Source organism: Peromyscus eremicus, chromosome 4 (genome assembly GCF_949786415.1).
Source record: "Peromyscus eremicus chromosome 4, PerEre_H2_v1, whole genome shotgun sequence".
Taxonomy (NCBI): domain Eukaryota; kingdom Metazoa; phylum Chordata; class Mammalia; order Rodentia; family Cricetidae; genus Peromyscus; species Peromyscus eremicus.
In genome coordinates, this window is record NC_081419.1 from 63,101,481 (window position 1) to 63,118,467 (window position 16,987).

The following is a 16,987-nucleotide window of genomic DNA, read 5'->3' on the forward strand; positions in this document are numbered from 1 at the left end:
ATGGTCACTTACGTGTAAGGGGGCATATGCAAGTATGTGTATGAACTTGTCCAGAAATGAAGTTGATAGCACAAATCTTCCTCGAACATCCTTCCACTTTAGTTTCTGAGGTGGCATTTCTCAATCACATTGACAGTTCCTTCATACTAATAATCGTACCAGGCAGGTTGTTCAAGAGATTCCTAATCCTTCCCCATTTTCCTGGGCTGGCATCACAGGTTGGTGTCTATACCTACTTGATACTTAAGTGAATTATGGAGATCAGAATGTGGTGGTATTGTGTTCCCCAAAATATTGTGCACCCTAATAAACTTATCTGGGGTCAGAGAACAGAACAGCCACTAGATACAGAGGCTTGAAAATGGTGGCACTCACATCTTTAATCCTAGCATTCCAGAGGCAGAAATCTGTCTGGATCTCTGTGAGTTCAAGGCCGCATTGGAAACAGCCAGGCATGGTGACACATATCTTTAATCCCAGAAAATGAGCCTTTAATCCCAGGAAGCGAGGGCAGAAAGCAGAAAGGCATATAACACGTGAAAATCAGAAACTAGGCTGGTTAAGCTTTTAGGCTTTTGAGCAACAGTTCAGCTGAGATTCATTCTGGATGAGAACTCAGAGGCTTCCAGTCTGAGGAAACAGGATCAGCTGAGGAACTGGTGAGATGAGGTGGCTGTGGCTTGTTCTGCTTCTCTGATCTTTGAGCATTCACCCCAATACCTGGTTCCAGGTTTGATTTTATTAATAAGACCATTTAAGATTCCTGCTACATCAGAGTACCAGTCTTCTGGCTTACCCAGGCAGCACTATTCTCCCAGCCCCAATATTTAAAATTTTGACAATAAGTTTTATTTATATGCATACATTACTATATACTGAAGATTAAATGATAATTTAAACATATAGATATTTACCACGGAAGCAAACTTGCTGTTATTTATGCTTTTGCCATGGACTACCTTGGATTTTTCCCAACTATACTCTGGTAATGTAGTTGATAACCAGAAGCTGCACCAGACACTTAAATGTATGATAGCAAATCATCTTTGTGATTGGAAATAACTATTTTAACTTTTCAACAGACATGATGATTTATTGAGAAATCCCTCATAAACTTGGCCCTGGGTAAATATCACTAATCATAGCATGATGGTGCATTTTCTATATATACATACACAAGCAAATAATGAGCAGATGATTATCTTTAAGACACTATCTTAAAACTAGTAAATGAAGTTATCATTTTAAAAGCAGAACTCACAGCCACGCAAATACATATTTGAGTAAGAATTCTATATTAAGTAAAATTCATCTTAAGAGAATTGATAATCATTAGATGAGTCATAAAGTTACCCCAAATAAGAAGAAAATGTTTTCTACATTGAAAGTCATAGGTAAGTTCAGGAACTTGTTTTTAGGAAAATGTTATAACTGAGTTTGTTCACAGATTTTAATAAAATATTTCTAACTTAAGTTCTTGTTGATTATACAGTCTGGGAATTCAGGATTTGGCCCTTTGTTAGTTGCAAATACTGAGATTATATTCTATATTATAATGTGCATTTTACTATTTCTTTGTTTGATAAGATTGCTATTTTTTGTTCTTCTCTCATAAATTACATCTCAACCAAGATTTCCCCTCCCTCCATTACTCCCAGTCCCTCCTCTGACCTCCCTTCTGCTCCAGATTCACATCTGCCCTGTTTCCCTTCAAAAAGGGGAAAGAAATAAAGAAAGAAAAAAAGAAAGAAAGAAAAGGAAAGGAAAGGAAAGAATAAAAGAGAAGGCTTCCCAGGGATATCTACCAAACATGACCTCATAAGTTACAATAAGACTAGGTACAAACCCTCATTTTCAAGGTTGGACTGGGGAACTCAGTAGGAGGAAAAGGGTCCCAAACAAAGGCAAAAGACTCAGAGACTCCATCCCCCTCCTTTTCCACTGTTAGGGGTCCCACAAGAACAACAAGCTACACAACCATAAGATCCATGCAGAGGGCCTAGCTCAGACCCCATACTGGATCTATGAGTTCTGTTTAGTTGATTTTGCAGGCCATGTTCTCTTGGTATCCTCTACCCCTCTGGCTCCTACAATCCTTTCTCTCCCTCTCTGTGAGTGTTCCCTGGCTCTGCCTAGTATTTGGCTGTGGGTCTCTGCATTCTGTTTCCATAAGTTGCTGGATGACACCCCTCTGATGGTTGGTGGGCTAGTCACCAATCTATGAGTATAGCAGAATATTGTTAGCAATCATTTTATGACTTTTTTTCCAGTTGTGTTTGGTTTTATCCTGGATCTCTCAGCTAGTTTGTCTCTGGTTGCACTATTAGGCATGGGCTCCCTCTAGTGGCATGGGTTTCAAGTTGGACCAGTCATTGGTTGGCCACTCCCACAAGTTCTGAGCCCTTTCACATCCTGCAGGCAGGACAGATTGTAGGTTGAAGGTTTTGTGGCTGAATTGATGCCCCAGTCCCATTGCTAGGAGCCTTGTCTGGTTATCAAAGAAAGCCAGCCTGGGCTCTGTATCACCTACTACTAGGAGACTTTGCTAGGGACTGTCCCCTGAACTGGGTTTCTACTTTGACTCACCCCCTGAAAAATCCCCAATTCTAATTGTTCCTCCCAATACTCTACTCTCTCCCTCCGTCCCTTCCACCCCCTGCCTGATCTCTTCTATTCCCAGTCCTACCTGGCCCCAGTCCACCCACAAAACCTATTCTATTTCCCCTTCCTGTGGAAATTCATGTGTCCTCCATTGATCCTTCCTTGTTATTTAACTTCTCTGGGTCTGTGGATTATAGCATGATTATCCTTTACTGAACAGCTAATATACACTTATAAGTGAGTACATACCATGTTTGTCTTTCTGGGTATGGGTTACCACACTCAAGATGATCTTTTCTAGTTCCATCTATTTGCCTACAAATTTCATGATGTCATCATTTTTAACAGCTGAGTAATAATCCAATAATCCGTTGTGTAAATGTACCACATTTTCTTTATCCATTCTGTAGTTAACTTCCTAGGGTTGGAGTTTTCCTTTTAGTGCCTTATGTCAGGCTGGATTTGTGGATAGATACTCTCTGAATTTGACATTGTCATGAAATATTTTGTTTCTCCATCTATAGTGATTGAATATTTTGCTGAATATATTAGTCTGGGCTGGCATCTGTGGTCTGTCAGGGTTCTTCTAGATTTTAAAGTCTTCATTGAGAAGTCAGGTGTAATTCTTATAGGTCTGCCTTTTTATGTTACTTGACCTTTTTCTCTTGCAGTTTTTAATATTCTTTCTTTGTCCTGTATGTTTAGTGTTTTGATTATTATGTGGCTAGTTTTCTTTTTCTGGTTCAGTCTATTTGGTGTACTGTATCCTTCTTGTACCTTTATAGGCATGTCCTTCTTTAGGTTAGGAAAATTTCCTTCTATGACGTTGTTATATATATTTTCTTGGTTTTTGAGCTGGGAATCTTCACCTTCCTCTATTCCTATTATTCTTAGGTTTGATCTTTACACTGTGTCCCAGATTTCCTGAATGTTTTAATGTTAGGAAATTTTTTAGCTCTAACATTTTCTTTGGTTGATGAATTTATTTCTTCTTTCATATCTTCAATGCCTTATTCTCTCTTCCATCTCTTGAATTCTGTTGATAATGCTTGCATTTATAGTTTCTGTTCACTTACCCAAATTTTCTCCATTTTCTGAATTCCCTCAGTTTGTGTCTTCTTTATTGCTTCTATTTTGATTTTCATGTCTTGAATAGTTTCCTCCACCTGTTTTTTTTTTTTTTTTTGGCTTTATGTCACTCTTTAGGGGATTTGTTTATTTCCTCCAGTTTTTTTTTTTTTTTGTTTTCTCTTCATTGATTTCATTAAGGGAATTTTTTATCTGCTCTTTAAGAACCTCTATCACCATCATAAAATTGGTTTTAAGATTTTTTTCTTGTGCTTCTGCTGTGTTGGAATATTCTTGGCCCTCCATAGAGCTATGGCTGGGCTCTGGTAGAGACATAAAGCACTGATTGTTGTTATTTGTATTTTTACACTTAAGTTTAGGCATCTGGATTTGGAGTGATTATAGGTCTAGATGCCAGTTTCTAGATTTGGCTTTTTTGGATGCCTGTTTTCTTTTTTAGTTTCTGTTTCCTCTCTGGTCTTCTCAATCCCATGACATATAGTTGAGTAGAGCGTCTCTGCCTGCATTGGAGTCTGTACTTCTGATAGCCTGGATCACCTCTGGTGCAGCAGGTGGTCGCTGCCCAAGTTTGGAGCTGAAGTTCTGGCTATTCATGCTTGTGGCTTCTGAACTGGCCAGGGGTCCTTTGGGTTTCAGGATGTGGGCCTGGCCTCTGGGTAGTAGAAGGTTTCATCCAAAGGTGCGGCAATGTTATTGATTTTATAAAGTTTATAAATTTTGTAAAAACACAAAATTTGTTTTCTTTTAATTAATTAATTAAAATAATTAGTTGTAGTTTATGTACATTAGTATCTGACTTTGTGTTTTTATATACATCATGTGAATATGTATGCTTGTGAATAGAGAATAGGAAATGGGATTTCACTAAACTTGGAGTTACAAATGGTTGTGAGCTACCATTAAGATATTTTGAAGCAAATCTGGATCTTAAACAACAACAGCAAATACTCTTAATAGCCAAACTAACTCTCCTGCTTCAAGAGATATTTTTAAAATGATAAATCAAACATTTTAACTCATGTTTGACTTTTAAAATAAGGACTATTTAAATAAACCAGAAATGAAAATTGAGACATTGTAAAGGTTATTCCAGGTGAAAGGATTATGGTGAATTAAACTGACAAAATTCAGTCAATGTTGCATAAATAAGAAGCTATAAACAAAGTCATAGGAATATGTTACCTCTAAGGATTATATAAAGCATAGCTATAGTAACGGAATATATCCATAATCATTGAGAGAATAGCATTCAAACAAGTAGAATAAAATACAAAGTCAAGATGTGGTACAAAAATCAATAAAAAACACCCCAACAGAGAAAAGGCCAAGGACCAATTGTTATACACTTGAATGCTACCAAAATTTCCAGGAGTGAAACATTGCAATCTTTAAAAAATTCCTTCATGACTTTATAGCCTGCCATAGAGATACTTTCATATGCATGGATCATGCCAGCACTATTAACAATAGTTAGAAATAGCTCCAGGAGTCCTATTAGCAAAAGAGAGGAGGGATTATATGAACAAGAGATATTGGGACCATAATTGGAAAAAGCACAGGGACAAAGAGCCAAACTAGCAGAAACACATGAACTGTGAACCAATAGCTGAGGAACCCCCATGGAACTGGACCAGGCCCCCTGAATAAGTAAGACAGTTCATTAGCTTGAACTGTTTAGGAGGCTCCCAGGCAGTGGGATCAAGATCTGCCCTTGGTACATGAGCTGGCTTTTTGGAACTTAAGGCCTATGCTGAGACAATTTGCTCAGCCTTGGTGTAGGGAGGAGGGGACTGGACCTTCCTCAACTGAATGTACCAGGCTAGACTGACTCCCCAGGGGAGACCTTGCTGTAGAGGAGGTGGGAATGGGGGGTGGATTGGGGGGGAAGACTGGGGTTGGGAGGAGGGAGGACATGGAATCTGTGGCTGATATGTAAAATTAAATTAATTATAAAATAAAAATATATATAAAAAGAAATAGAACCAGCCTAGAAGCTAATCAGATGAATGATAATGACAAATATACATAATGAAATTTTATTCATCCAAAAAGGAAAATGAAATTATTAAAGTTTGAGGGGAAATTAACAGACTAGTTATTATTATATCATTGAAGTATCTCTGACTTAGTAAGAAAAACATTGCATTTTCTATCTTATATAAAATTGTGGTTATTCATGCTTATATTTATATAAGTGTGAGTAGGCCTAGAAACTGGAAAGTAGAACCCGAGATGGGAACAGAGTGATTTATGGAAAGGAGGTAAGAAGAATAATAGTATCTCCAAGACATTAACAAAGAAATTACACCACTAAAGGTGAGGGGATCACACTGGAGAGAGGTAGGGTATGGAGGAGAGTAACTAGGGAAGAAGATAAAGCCAAACAAATTGTATGTAAGCATGCCATGGTGAAACCTGTTACCTGTGTGCTAATTAAAACATACTTAAAACAACACTCATTTATTTCAGGAACCACAAATAAGAGAATACTTGCATCATGTTTTATGAGAACAGAATCACCCTAACACCAACAAATATTCTGCAAGAAAATATAGATGCCAGCCAATATTTTTGATGATTATATAAAGTTGATGATCCTACACATATGCATATACTAGCAGCACTCAGTAGATTCATTGGGTTTAGAAAAACACACGTGAGTTTCCAAAAGAAAAGGAGCAAATAAGAAAGGAGTTGGAAGGAAGTGAGTGGCAGTACATTTGATCTTAAAATAATATATGCATATATTAAAATAAACATACAGGTGGCGTTATACATATTGAATAGTTTGTATTTAGGGATATACATTTATGCATATTTACACATATCCTTGTGGTAACAATCAATGAAGAAAAAAGAGGCAATGAATTTTAAGGAGAGTATAAAGACTTATGGGAGGATGTAGAGGGAAGAAAAAGGAGGGAGAAATGTTGTAATTAAATTATAATCTCCAAAATAAAAAAAATTCTCAAACAATTTATTTTAAAAGAAATTATCAATAAAACATTAACACAAAAGTTTTAAGAACATTTTAAACAAGATCACAAGGCATAATAAACATATGGGTATTCTGTTAGTGGGATATAAAGATATTCCCACTGAAATGAAAAGACAAGAAGTATCCCCAAATATATAATAAAAAGAAACTCTTTTGGACTCATAGAAGATGTGCAGATTGCTGCAACCACTATGGACACACAAAATAGAGAATATTAAATATTTTATTTAAAAAGCATAACATAATCTTGCATTTCTCCTCTGAGTACACAGCTATGAAGTCACTATCTCGTAAACCATAATCTGATAAAAATAGCTCACTCCATATTAATCTCAGCAATGCACATCTATGCACATGCATAATGAATTATTATTCAACTTTAACATAGAAAGTAGAAACTTCAATTTGTGATAACGAAGGTTAGCCTATAGAAGATCTTGCTAATGAAGATAAGACTCTGAACAAAACATACTACATGATCCACATGTGCATGTGGAAATTCAAAAGAATAATGAACAAATTACTAAAAATGGAAGCAGACAGTAAAAAATATGCATGGCAGAGTACAGAGTGTCAGGTACAATGGATATTCTAGAGAGCTAAGATATAGCTTGAGTATTATAGATAATAGAATACTAAAATTTCACAAAAAGAAGATTTCATGCACAATTATACAATTAACACTTTATGAACTGAATGAGCTATATTTATGAATATATGTGTATGTACATACACATAAATATGTACATGCAATAACAGTTAAAAACAGACAATGAATTTGAAGGATAGTGGGGAGGGGTAAATGGGAGGGTTTAGAGGAGAGAATGGGAAATCTCACAAAAAAATTAAAAATCTTCTAAAAAATGGATAGAATAAAAAATAAATGAAAAACTATGCTGATATGAAAGATAAAGAATGTGATAAAAATACAAGTTTCCTTAGTGACATGCAAAAACAAAAGAATATTGCAAAATAGAATTTGCCTTTTTATAATTTATTGTAATGACATATAATTATAATAATGACTAAATATTAAGTGTTAATTTTAAATTGATTCTTTAATACCCTGTAGAAGGCATTTTTTACCTCCTTGTTCCTTAAACTGTAGATCAAGGGGTTAAGCATGGGGATTACTAAGGTATAAAATACAGAGGCTATTTTATCATTCTCTAAGGAGTGAGTGGATTTAGGCTGCAAGTACATAAAGAGTAGAGTTCCATAGAACACCACAACCACTGTCAGATGAGACCCACAGGTAGAAAAAGCTTTTTTCCTCCCTTCTGCAGAATGCATTTGACATATGGCTAGCAGAATCAGAATGTAAGATCCAAGGACTACCAGAAGAGAGGAGATCAAATTCAATGCTGAAAATAATATGATCAACAATTGTATTTCTTGAGCATTTGAGCACAGCATAGGTAACAAGAAAACATCATCACAGTAGAAATGGCTGATGATGTTAGAGCCACAAAAAGTTAGTGTGAAAATCTTACTAGTGAACAGCAGAGCCTGGAAGGTGCTGTAGAGGTATGGAATGCCCACAAGCACATGGCAAAGTCTCTGAGACATGACCACATTGTAGAGCAAAGGGCTGCAGATGGCTACATAGCGATCATAGGCCATTGCGGACAAGATAAAGAACTCACTGATAATGAACATGAGGAAGAATGACAACTGTATGGCACATGCATAGAAAGAAATGGTTTTTGGATCCTCAAGAAAACCCGCCAGCATTTTGGGACAGATGACAGTGGAATTCCCAAGATCAATGAAAGCCAAGTGTCTGATGAAGAAGTACATGGGTGTGCATAGCTGAGAGTCCAGCTTGGTCAAAATGATCATGCCCAGGTTGCTCACCACGGTGACAGCATAGATGATGAAGAAGACTCCGAACAAAGGGAGCTGAAGCTCAGTGCTCTGTGTGATTCCCATCAGGATGAACTCAGGCAGTGAGGTTGTATTCTTTTGCCCCATTTTATACAATTATGTCCTCTAGAAGAAGCAAACATTGTTTTCAATTTTTATTAAGTTGTATTTCTAGGACGAACAGCTGCTTTGTAAACAATATGTCACAATACGTGATCTTTTAAATGAATGTATACACTATTCTACTTTGCAAGCAAAGTTTTCCAGAAGACATATACTGATGTATAATAAATTTACATATAATAATTTTCAATCATACATATATGTCAAACATGGATATTAATATTCAAATGTTACTTTATACAGAGCTTGGTTTGTTAGAATGAATCTTCATTTTGTCTGAATTTTGTATGGAATTTTTGTGTTCTTGAAGAGTAAGACTATGATAGAATGAAACAATCTTCTTGACTATTATAGTTCCTTAAATATTTCTAAGTTTTGGGAGACACTGAAATAGAAATACATAATTGGATATCTTTATAAATATTCCTAAGTAAATGTATTTTGCCTAGAGTCAAGTGTGCTCATTTTAATATTCTATGACAATTCCGCCCCCCACTATTTTGCTCATGCTATTACGGGTGCATTGATGAGTGGGACTGCACTATTTTCTGGAATTTCATAATGATGAATTGAGAGAACACTTATCATTCAATAATAATTTCTAGTCTGTTAGAGAAAAGTCATCTGAAACAGCACAATATGTGGAATTGTGCTTGATATTGTATGAATAAGATATCTTACTAATAAATATTGTGTGTGTGCTTCAATGAGATTTAGATATTGGTTGCTTGTATCTCAACTTGCACTTATAATTTTATTTTTATTCTTCTCAATAGGTTATTCATTTTTTTAGCTTCCAGATACAATGTTTGGATACATTCCTGCTAAAATATTAGTATTCAAATATTTTCTTTGTATATTTTTGCACAATTATTTTATAGCACAATATAGAAGTGGCAGGGACTTAGGAAATATTTACTTAGCATTTTTTTACAATATGTACTACTTTTTACTCACTAATACAACTGAATGAAGGACTATTTATAAAGTTAGACATCGTGATTGAATATATTTCAGTGGTATTTCTTCTTCATTTAATAAATTTGCATAATAAGATGAGAAGCATAATATTTCTTTGAGAGAAGATAGTGAAATTACATTAGCCCATTCCACCCCATTACTTCCCTGTATTGGTTCAGTCCCTGGTCAGTGAGAACCTTCACCATTGTCCGCATGATTTCCCATTGTAGGAGTAATCAAGAGTTTCATGCTCAGTCCAGTAAAATGCAGAGTAGGCTTGTCAACACGGGCAGCACTAGTGTTAGCCTCCTAGCTGCCATCCAAGCATCATTGCTAAATACTCAATAAAAAGGTTTAGTACATAAAATATTTTATGGAAATGTTCATGCCAAAAACTTCTTTTGCAAACGTATCCTTTTCAGTAGGAAATTTTATCAAGTATATATTTCTTGTTTGTATTATTTGTGTTGTGAATTTATGTCTACTCTTAAGCAAAGTCAGTTTATTTTAAATGTAAAAATAGCATTTTGTTGTTTATAATTATATAGGATTCACACCAGAACTTAATTTTTCTTTATATTTAAACCAAATATAATGTGCCATTCTATTTTGCTTCTGAAAATAATTATTTTACTATTTTCTAATGTGTGAGATGATTGATGAATTGTTGATATATCTCCCACTACTCCTCATAAATATAGTGGATCTGGGAGATCTGTTCAAATGACAAAATTTAATGTCCTACGTCTGCAATGCAACTCCATAGGAAATACAAGTGAATGCACTGTTTGTCATGTGTTTCAAGGAATCAAAGTGTGCCACGCATGTTATGAACATGTTTGCTTGCTGGAGTCTATACTAAATACAATAAATCACTTACCCTCCACGAAAGGATCAAATTCTCATATTCTAAATCACCTGTACTTTCTCTTTCAGTAGCAAGAATTTATAGTTTTTGTTGCTCATTCCAATGTTCCCTAGGGAAATATGAATCTACTCAGATGATCACATCTGGATCATCTTAGGCACTTAAAATTTCGTTGTGTCTTTCTAATTGTCTGGGACACCCTGTGTGTTCTCCAAGGGGAATATAGAGATAACTAGAGAAGGAGACAGACAATATAAACAGCCTGTGAATCCCACGGAGACCTGAATAACTTAAATAATTTATTTAAAGGGCATCAATTATTAATGTCACCAGGGGAAATAATTTGAAATGTGCTTTAACCCTTTAAAAGTGGAACACTTTCAAAATTATAATATAATTATGCATGCATTATTGCTATAGCTATTACTACTGCTGTCACATAAGAAGTCTTCCTTTTAGACTCAGGAAAAGATATGGAAGACATTAGACTTATTGTTCAACCTACATTTGTGAGTTAGATGTTACAATTCCTGAAGACACCCAGCTGTGTCCTTCTGAAAGCCATATTATAACAGCTAAAATATTTGATGTGAGGTTTTCCTCTTAAGATTGAGACACATATGTCTGTCCTATTGTGATGAGTACCCAATTGTTGTACACCCTGAGTAAAGGCATGGGTCCTTTGGGATAATAGACATTGCCATGACAGCAATATTAATTGCTGAGGTGACTTCAATATGCATAAGAATTGAGGTGCATTTACATGTAATAGAGTATAAATCATACAAATTGATGTTTTAAAAACTGTATGCTGTTTGAACTTACTGTGCAAAACCTAAATCAATACACAGAATATTTTCAACACCAAAAAAATTTTCTCCATGTCCTAGATTGTATCCATGTATTACAAATTTGTTTCATCTTTAAATTTCCAAATCTTTTCCAGATTCAAGTACTGATCAACTTTTAAATATAGAAATTACATGCCATATAAGTAGAAAAAATAAAAGTTCTAGTCTTTCAATAGTGTTTCCTTTTTAAATTAATCTTTTTTAAGTTTTGCTATATGACATTATTGCATAAATTTACTGCATCTTTACTTTTTGTCTTTTATTCATAAGATCCTTTACCTATACAATATATACTTATTACAGTTTCCCCTCTCTTTACTCATCCCAGTTCCTCCCACCACCACTGTTATCCAGATCCACTCACTTTCTTTTTTATATAAAAATGTATTTGATCAAAATGTAGAAAAAGTGGTATTATCACATATGATACAATTGCAAGAATCTAAAACAGAGTAGGTTTTATTCAATTGCACAATTTGTTAAAAGTTCATCTCCCTGGTAATGGGATACTTAATAAATAGGAGTGTGGGGCAGAGGTTTGGATAAGCTAGAAGCAGGGTGATTTTCAGTCAGAATTGTAAAATGGAGTTGTCTCTACACTGCTAGGGAAAATAGAATGTTTCAGTATGAGATGTTAACTGAGAAAGCAGAACTACAACAGAGCCCCCAAAAATGTGCACCCTACAGAATACTCCACATCCAGTTCAATAATGAATATCTTGGTCTTTTATTAGTGTCACTTCTGAAGGAATTCAAGTCTTGGCAAAGTCAGGCTTCCATTTGTTGTTCCCTGAGCAATGGAGATGAAGTTAAACCACTTTCTTTTTCTATCAATTTGCTGCTGGAGGGACCTTTTGTTGCCTGACATTTGTTATTAGAACAGTCTCCTCAATATATTGATGGCTAGCAGTCTCTTTGTTTATTATTTGAGACAGGATCTCATTATGTAGCCCTGAATGGCTTGGAACTCACTCTGTAGACCAGGTCGGCTTTAAACTCACAAGAGATCCACCTGCCTCTGTCTAATGAGCACTGGTAATAAAGGTGTGCACCACGGTGCCTGACTTTGCTAGCAGCCTTTGACATGACTGATCTGAAAAGGATTGGACTCTGCTATATTCCTTGCTAAGCATGTCATTAGACCACAGCAGATAAATCCTGGGATAAGACACTTGCTCCTCAGAGAACAATTTTGGAGTGAAAGGAAAATGCACACAGAACAAAATCCAGGATCTATCAGAAGACACATGGGCAATGACCCCAGCATCCTCACTTGGAATGCTTAAAAATTTGTTCTGCACAGTGGAGTGTGGAGACAACTCAGCATGATCAGGCCAATCTAGCTATGACTTGACTTCCAATATTAGCCTCTTCTTAATTTTTCCTCTATGTGGAAAATTCCTACACTTTTTCTTGTGACAACTCCCAGCCTCCCATAATTTCCCCAACAGCGATCAGATACTATCAGATACTTGAGCCTGTGTTTGAAAGTGTAGGGCTGACTAATTCCCAGGAACCAAATGCCCTCAACTTTAAGCAACTGCACTAAATGTGAAATTCCCTCCCTATTTTAGGAATAAACGCAATTTAAGAACAAAACTAGCTGAAGAAGCTGGTGCCATTTAAAAGAAAAAGGAAAGACACTTAACTGGTGCTCAAAGCTCGTCTGATACAAAATATTTGGTCATTAATTCATTGTCTGCTTAGCATTTCCTGCGAGGTGGAGATATATTAACAAGAGGAACTTCTTACAAGACAGGAAGACAAGGCACACTCTCTGGAGTCCTGTTGGTGTTGGAACAGGACTCTTCTGGTTTGGGTTATATACAGTTAAGTTTGTTTAGTGTGTGATCCAGAGTGTGATGTAAGCCCACATTCTCTTCTTTGGCCTGGACAAGTTTTTCTTCCAGGTTATCTACTGTCTTCCCCAGTTTGGAACCTGTCCTCTCTGCAAACTCAGCTCGCGTCTCAGCCTCCTTCAGTTTGTCAGACAGAAGCTTAATTTCTTCTTCATACTTATCCTCCTTTTCAGAATACTTTTCAGAAATAGCCTCTAGTGACTTGAGGTTGTTAGTGACATTCTTGAGTTCCTCTTCCAGGTCCCCACACTTTAGTTCGGACACCTCTGCACACTCCTCTCCTCTCCTCAGCTCGCCCTCCAGGTGCTACCTCCTCTGACTTGAGGTCAGCCTCCTTGGCTATGTGCTTGGCCTCTTCAAGCTGCATCTCCTGGATCTCCACCTTCTCATCTTTCATGGCTCGGTTCTCTATCACCTTCATGCCCCTCTTTCTCTCTGACCTGCAGCCTTCTCTGCCTCCTCTAGCTTCTACAGGGCTGTGGCCTGTCGCTCCTGAGCGTGGTCCAGCTCCTCCTCCACCAGCTGGATGTGGCAGTTGAGCAGCCACAACTCCTTCAGCTTTCTAGTGCTGCTCGCTTTTGGCTTCCAGCTGGCGCTGCATGCCCTGCACGTGGTCTTCCGCGTTGTCCCTCTGCTGCTGCTGCAGGGCCTGGATCTTGTGCTTCACTGCCTCCAGTGAGTTGAGGCCCGCCATGGTGTGCTCCACTGGGCTCCTGCGACGCTGGGCGGCTATGCCCAGGCCTGCGAGCGATGGCCACGCTGGGGGATCCACTCCTTTTCTGTCTTTCATAAAAATAATAGGCTTCTAAGAGATAACAACAAAATATAACAATATAAAATATAGTAAGATAAAAACATCACGACGACATTGGACAAGGCAAACCAGCAGAAGGAAAAGAGCCTAAGAGAACACACAAGAATCAGGGACCCATTTCTTCACACACTTAAGAGTCTCATTAAAAACACTAAACTCAAAGCCATAATATATACACAGAAGACCTGGTGAAGACCTCTGCAGGCCCGGTGCTTACAGCTTTAGTCTCTATGAGTTCATATGAGCTTTGCTCGGTTGATTTAGAGGGTCATGTTCTCCTGTTGTCTTCCATTTTCTCTGGCTCTTACACTCTGCCTTCTCTTCTGCAGGGTTCTCTGAGCTCTGAGGGAGGGATTTTATAAAGTCATCCCATTTAGAATTGAGAATTCTAAGCGCTCTCTCTCTCTCTCTCTCTCTCTCTCTCTCTCTCTCTCTCTCTCTCTCTCTCTCTCTCTCTGTGTGTGTACTGTCTGGATGTGGGTCTCTGTATTTGTCCCATCTGCTGCAGGAGGAAGCTTGTCTGATGATGGCTGAAAAAGGCATTGATCTATGAGTACAGAAGAACATCACTAGGAGTAATTTTATCACTACTTTTCTTTTTAGTAAAGTAGTATTTGGTTTTTGGACTATCTAGTCTCAGGTTCTTGGCCACTCAAGCAGCATTAAGTATGGGCTTCAGTTCATGGAGTGGGTCTTAAGTCAAATCACTTACTAGTTAGTTACTCTCACAAGGTTTGTACTACCATTGTCCTAGCATATTTTGCAGGCAGGACAGCATTGTCTATCAAAGGGTTTGTGACTGAGTTATTGTATATGTTTATCTTTTGGTAGCCTGAGGAGTGTCTTCCCATACCCAAAACAATAGAACATAGGGGTGAAGGTTCTATGTAGGCACAAGCTTGACCTTTCCTTATTCAATGAGTTGTGTGGGAATCATTTTCAGCAATGGAACCTTGCTGTCAGTTTGTGAAGATCAACCTATTGTTTTGCAACCACACGGTTATTTGAGGATTTCTATGGGACCTCTTTAGCCAGCAACTCAATTGGATGTGATTCAATCTTGGTACTGGAAGCTTCATTTGGTGACAAGAGATGGCATCCAGATAGGACTCTGTCTCCCTCATTATTTGGAGATTTTATTAGGATAGCCTTAATATATGTTAGGAAGTTTCTACTCCACTAGGTTTCCATACCATCCCTCAAATGCCTGTCAATTTTAGCTGTCTTTCCCCGCATTCCCCATCCCTCCCCACCTGATCTTCCCATTCCAGTCTTCCTACCCGAGTCCGTCTACATCATCTAGTCTATTACCCCTTCCCTTAAGATTATTTTGTGTAGACATTATTTTTCATAAGGTGAAATAGTGGCACTTACATCTTGGTACTAACTAAAAGATCCCTATTTGGACTTAAGGCCAACTAAACTGACAGAAATTATAATCAGCACTGTAATCACAGCTAACTACCTGTAGCTAGTATGGTCATGGATCTTAGGGGAGAACTAATGGAGGCATGAAGGGAATTCCCCAGCATTGGTGAAGCTATGACTTTTCTATCTGAGGGGTAGGGAAAAATGAAGATACTCACACATTCTCTTAATGATTTCTTTCTTTATTCTCCTATGCTGTTCTCATCATGCTATTTATTCTCATGTTGTTCTTTCTCAATTGCTCTTTCCCTTCAACATTTAAATACATCAACAGAATTTTTTTAGATAATACATGAGTAAAAAAAGGGGGGGCAGTGGTGGCGCAGGACTTTAATCCCAGCACTTGGGAGGCAGAGGCAGGCGGATCTCTGTGAGTTCGAGGCCAGCCTGGTCTACAAAGCAAGTTCCAGGAAAGGTGCAAAGCTACACAGAGAAACCCTGTCTTGAAAAACCAAAAAAAAAGTCACATACCATTTCTCAGGTGAATGATTATAGGTAAAAACATGCCCCAGGTAGGAGAAAAGCAAAACAAACTAACCCATGACTATGTAAACATTTTGAACTAACACCTATAGCCATGAATCTGGGTGCCCTCTCCTATCACAGAGAGCAGGAGAGTGTTAGCTCAAGTCTTGGGACAGGGAGACAACTGGAATGTCACAGATAATTCAGTTCAGGCTCAGGTCCAATTATCGTATATTTTAGCATCATCTCAAGTCTGCACTTCCAAGATACTGTGGCACTTTAAGTCTCAAAATGTACTTTCTGACCTGTGTGTGACTCCTGACTGTCAAAAGAAATTTGTAGCCTTATTTTTTGGGCCACAGAGTCAAATTATTTTCTGTAACCCTGACTAGTCAGAAATTATTTTCACAAATTGAGATCAGGAATGGGTGCAAATAATTAATCATTTGCCAGCTAGCAATAATTGGGCCATTTTGTATTTAGGACCTAGCCAGATAGTTCAGTGTGTCCTTGTGAAGTAAAGATTGATTTTTTTTTTCTGAGAATGTTTATCTTAAAGATCATTAGCAAGGCATCTGGTCTAATCTAAAGCTATCTTGAAGCTTAGTACTAACTAATGGCACATAAGAAACCTGTGGCTGTGTTTCCCAGCATTAAGATCAAAGGAATTTAAATGAGCCTGGCTCCTGGACTCAAATATTTTCCTAAATCATAAATCGGAGCTGTGATCTAAAGCAGCTCCTAAGTGGGACTCATAAGCCCTGACTGTGTAGCATTTCCTTGTATTCATTTTTATTCATCAAAATTCTCATTACCAATTTAGACAGTACAGTTCAAGGAGGAGTCATCTTCCTAACAATCCACAGATATAAGTGCCCAGTAGATTGGGATGTTTTCATGATATAAACATACTACAATATAGGCAGTGGGAGACTCCCCATAGTAACACACTTCATAACAGATGCCAGAGAAAGATTGTAGCAGCAAATGTGTAGAAGGACAACAGAAGCAAAAAACATTCTGGAGTCTGTAGCTTCATGGCCTTGCTTAATGAGGTTTATATCC

The 16,987-nt window shown here is 37.3% G+C and overlaps 1 protein-coding gene and 1 pseudogene across 1 annotated transcript; both read right to left on the reverse strand.

The window, feature by feature from the left end:
* Positions 1 to 7,720: 7,720 nt before the first annotated feature.
* On the reverse strand, positions 7,721 to 8,662 carry LOC131908228 (olfactory receptor 8K5-like). Its single transcript, XM_059259277.1, has one exon. The coding sequence runs from the start codon at positions 8,660 to 8,662 to the stop codon at positions 7,721 to 7,723; it is 942 nt and encodes a 313-aa protein (XP_059115260.1).
* Positions 8,663 to 13,155: 4,493 nt separating this feature from the next.
* LOC131908229 (tropomyosin alpha-4 chain-like) lies at positions 13,156 to 13,909 on the reverse strand (annotated as a pseudogene).
* Positions 13,910 to 16,987: the final 3,078 nt, after the last annotated feature.